Below are 3,412 nucleotides of genomic sequence, written 5' to 3'. Positions count from 1 at the left end.
GGAGGAGACCTCGAACCCCAGATCCACCTGTGCCAGTGAGCAGAGGCACCAGGGTAGTGCCAAGACTGCCATGTGGAGAGCTGGGAGGCAGCCTGCACAGGAGGGCTGTCCCTCCCTACAGCTCTGACCCCAGTTCTCCAAAGGCCTCTGGGACAAGCAGCTGCTGAGAACCATCCCCGCCCAAGGGCAGGGCCGGTGATCAGAGGCCCGGGGACAGTGTCCCCCATTTTTTAACAGCAAGGCAAATGTGAGACACCGCCCCACAGGACGGTGGACCTGTCACATGGAAACCCAGGAAGATGACGGCAGGCTGGGCAAGGGGTCCTTCACCAAGAGCGGCCAAGGTGGCGGTCCAGGCGAGCAGGACCCAACTACAGCCCCCCTCAGAAGCCACCAGCCCAGGGACAGCTCTAGGAGCGCCTGGAGGTGGAAGGCGGCAGAGGTGACCAGCGTGGCACATGGGGTTGGGCCTTGGACGCTGGGAAGGTGTCCTCATCTTTGGAATAGCTTTAATTTTTTTCTCTTTAAGAGATGGGGTATCCCTGTGTTGCCCAGGCTGGTCTCAAACTCCTCGGGTCAAGTGATCCTCCCAAAATGTACTGAATATATATATATACATATATTTTTTTTTTTTTTTTGAGACGGAGTCTTGCCCTGTCGCCCAGGCTAGAGTGCAGTGGCGTGATCTCGGCTCACCGCAACCTCCACCTCCCAGGTTCAAATGATTCTCCTGCCTCAGCCTCCTGAGTAGCTGGGATTACAGGCACCCACCACCACGCCCAGCTAATTTGTGTATTTTTAGTAGAGATGGGGTTTCACCATGTTGGCCAGGGTGGTCTTGAACTCCTGACCTTGTGATCCACCCGTCTCGACCTCCCAAAGTGCTGAGATTACAGGCGTGAGCCACCGTGCCCAGCTGAATATTTTTAAAGTCTTAAATAAAGTCATTCGAAATGGGGTCCTATGATTGCTACTCCAGCCTTATGAATCCTTTCTGGGTTTTAATGTTGCACGTTATTCTAACAAAGCCGAATGTGTATCTATTTCCCCAGGAATGCACATGGACCTTCCCAGGGAAGCTGAAGGCTGTGGGGTGGGTGGGAGCAGGAGGAGACCTCTCTCATGAGAAGCGGGCCCTGCTCATTGGGCTGAAAAGCCATAGGAGAGGCTCCAACCAGCAGTCCCAACCCCAGGGGACCTCTCTGGGGCCACAGGCATCATCGGGCTAGAAAAGTCCCAGAGACATGAGTAGGCTCAAGTGTGTTCTAATGGGACGGAGAGTCCTAAGTCCGCAGCCTAAACCGGCAAGCCCTTCCCCATGTCACATTCGGCCACGCAAGGGGACACTCAGACACACGGTGACCAGCCTGGCCGACTGGACTTCAGGGGGACAGCATGTGGCCGCCCATCCGTGGGGCCCCGGAGGCAGGTGACCACAAACACGACAGCCAAGGGACACGCTTCCCAGTCAGAATGGCACGGAGTTCCGGTCCTCCAGGCCCATCGACAGGGCCCCCAGGGATTGAGGCTCAGTGTACAAACCCCCAAGCCAGGCCCCAAGGGTCAGCCTGGTTCAGCCAGCCTCCACATCGACGGTCCCCTGACCCCCCTCATGTCAACCAGAGCACATCCCCTCAACCCAAACTTAACAGAGCAACAATTCCCATGAGAGAGCCGCAGAGATGCCAGGAGCCCCAGGAGCCAGGTGGGGCATGGCCGGCCGGGAGAGAGGCCCTCTTCCTCTTGTAACAAACCAAGGGTCCCTGGTGTCCCAGGCTCCTACAGCGTCTTGAGGTGACTCAGACCGATGGGCGGTGGCTTGGCCTCTCACCACCACAGGTTCGGCGGTTCCTCGGCCACTCTGCTCTTAAATAAGGTGATCTCATCCAGGTGCACCAGAGGGACGTCCCGGATGACGTCGGTCAGGCCCTCGTGGAGCAGAGGGAAGATGACGACGTTCAATGCGGGCCGCTCAGCCTGGAAGCTGAACCAGAGACAGGTGGTCAGCGGATTACGTGGGTGGCCACGGAGGGGGCAGAGCCTGCCGGGGGGGCCCAGGAGGCACTCACAGCTGCCCCCGCCACCCGGGCTCACCTGGGGCTCCCGGAGAGACCAGGCCTGCTGCGAGAGTCACCCTCTATGTGCCTTGAGGGCCCCGTACGTGGCAGCCAGAGCTGAGGAGGAGCAGGGCAGCCGGGAACAGGCAACACGCTTCTCTCCAGGTTCAGGGGGCACCTGCTCCATGCCAGCCACGAGTATCAGAGGCCCCAGAGGCCAACCCTGCTCTGCAGATGCGGGAGAGCTGCCAGGACAGGCTGCCGTGCTCCGAGGCAGCAGAGGGACCCCACTGCAGAAGTGGCAAATTCAAGGCACCTGGCCCATGGACGTCCCACGGCCAGGACAGAGAGAAGGGACAGGTGTCCATACCCCACAGCCGCACGTGGGCCACCTCAAGGGGGTGCGACTCCCAAGTCAGTGAGGCAGCAGCAGTCACTAGGAGGAGCAGATACCAAAGCGGCTACTCGGGAAAAGCACACGTTTGACCTCATGACAAATGGCAGGTGGGCGACGCTCCCAAAGCCCCCGCCCCCAGGCGACCAGCCTACATGCATGAAAACTCATGCACAATTGCCACAGGGTGCCCACCGAGTGCCAGGCACGGCTCTGAGCTCTACAGACATGACCTCATTTTGCCTTCCCCACAACCCTACAACGAGCCACGGTCCCCCAGCGGACCATGAAGCAGAGCAAGGATTCCCCCCGCCAGTCAGAGCAGGTCACCAGCACAGTCCTACTGGCCCTATTTGGCCAAAATGCAATGCAAGCCGGGCACTGTGGCTTGCTCCCGTAATCCCAACACCTGGGAGGCTGAGGTGGGAGACTCGTTTGAGGACAGGAGTTCCAGAACAGCCTGGGCAACATAGGGAGACTCTGTCTCTATAAAAAATATTTAAAAATTAGTAAGGCATGGTGGCGCATGCCTGTCACCTCAGCTACTCAGGAGGCTGAGGCAGGAGGATCACTTGAGCCCCGGAGGGAGAGGCGGCAGTGAGCTATGATCACACCACTGTACTCCAGCCTGGGCAACACAGTAAGACCCTGTCTCTAAAAAAAAAAAAAAAAAAGAAAGAAAAGAAAATGCAAAGACCCAAGTGTCAGCCCAGGAGCTCCAGGCAGAGGGAAAAACATAGCAGTGCCCCAGAGAGCAAGACAAAAACATCCAGGCCGGGCGCAGTGGCTCACGACGGTAACCCCAGCACTTTGGGAGGCAGAGGCAGATGGATCACCTGAGGTCAGGAGTTTGAGACCAGCGTGGCCAACATGGTGAAACCCCATCTCTACTAAAAATACAAAAATGAGCCGGGCGTGGTGGCGGGTGCCTGTAGTCCCAGCTACTCAGGAGGCTGAGGCA

The 3,412-nt window shown here is 58.2% G+C and overlaps 1 protein-coding gene across 1 annotated transcript in view; it reads right to left on the bottom strand.

The window, feature by feature from the left end:
- Positions 1 to 986: 986 nt before the first annotated feature.
- Positions 987 to 3,412, bottom strand: part of FBXL18 (F-box and leucine-rich repeat protein 18) — a 29,615-nt gene continuing 27,189 nt past the window's right edge. The window contains exon 5 of the mRNA XM_011996250.1: positions 987 to 1,984. Within this exon, the coding sequence (XP_011851640.1) occupies positions 1,828 to 1,984 (157 nt within the window). The 3' untranslated portion in view covers positions 987 to 1,827. The remainder of the gene's footprint in view (positions 1,985 to 3,412) is intronic.

This window comes from Mandrillus leucophaeus, unplaced genomic scaffold (genome assembly GCF_000951045.1).
Source record: "Mandrillus leucophaeus isolate KB7577 unplaced genomic scaffold, Mleu.le_1.0 Scaffold506, whole genome shotgun sequence".
NCBI lineage: Eukaryota > Metazoa > Chordata > Mammalia > Primates > Cercopithecidae > Mandrillus > Mandrillus leucophaeus.
Note: the sequence above shows the minus strand (reverse complement) of the source record. Positions and strands in the feature narration are given on the sequence as shown.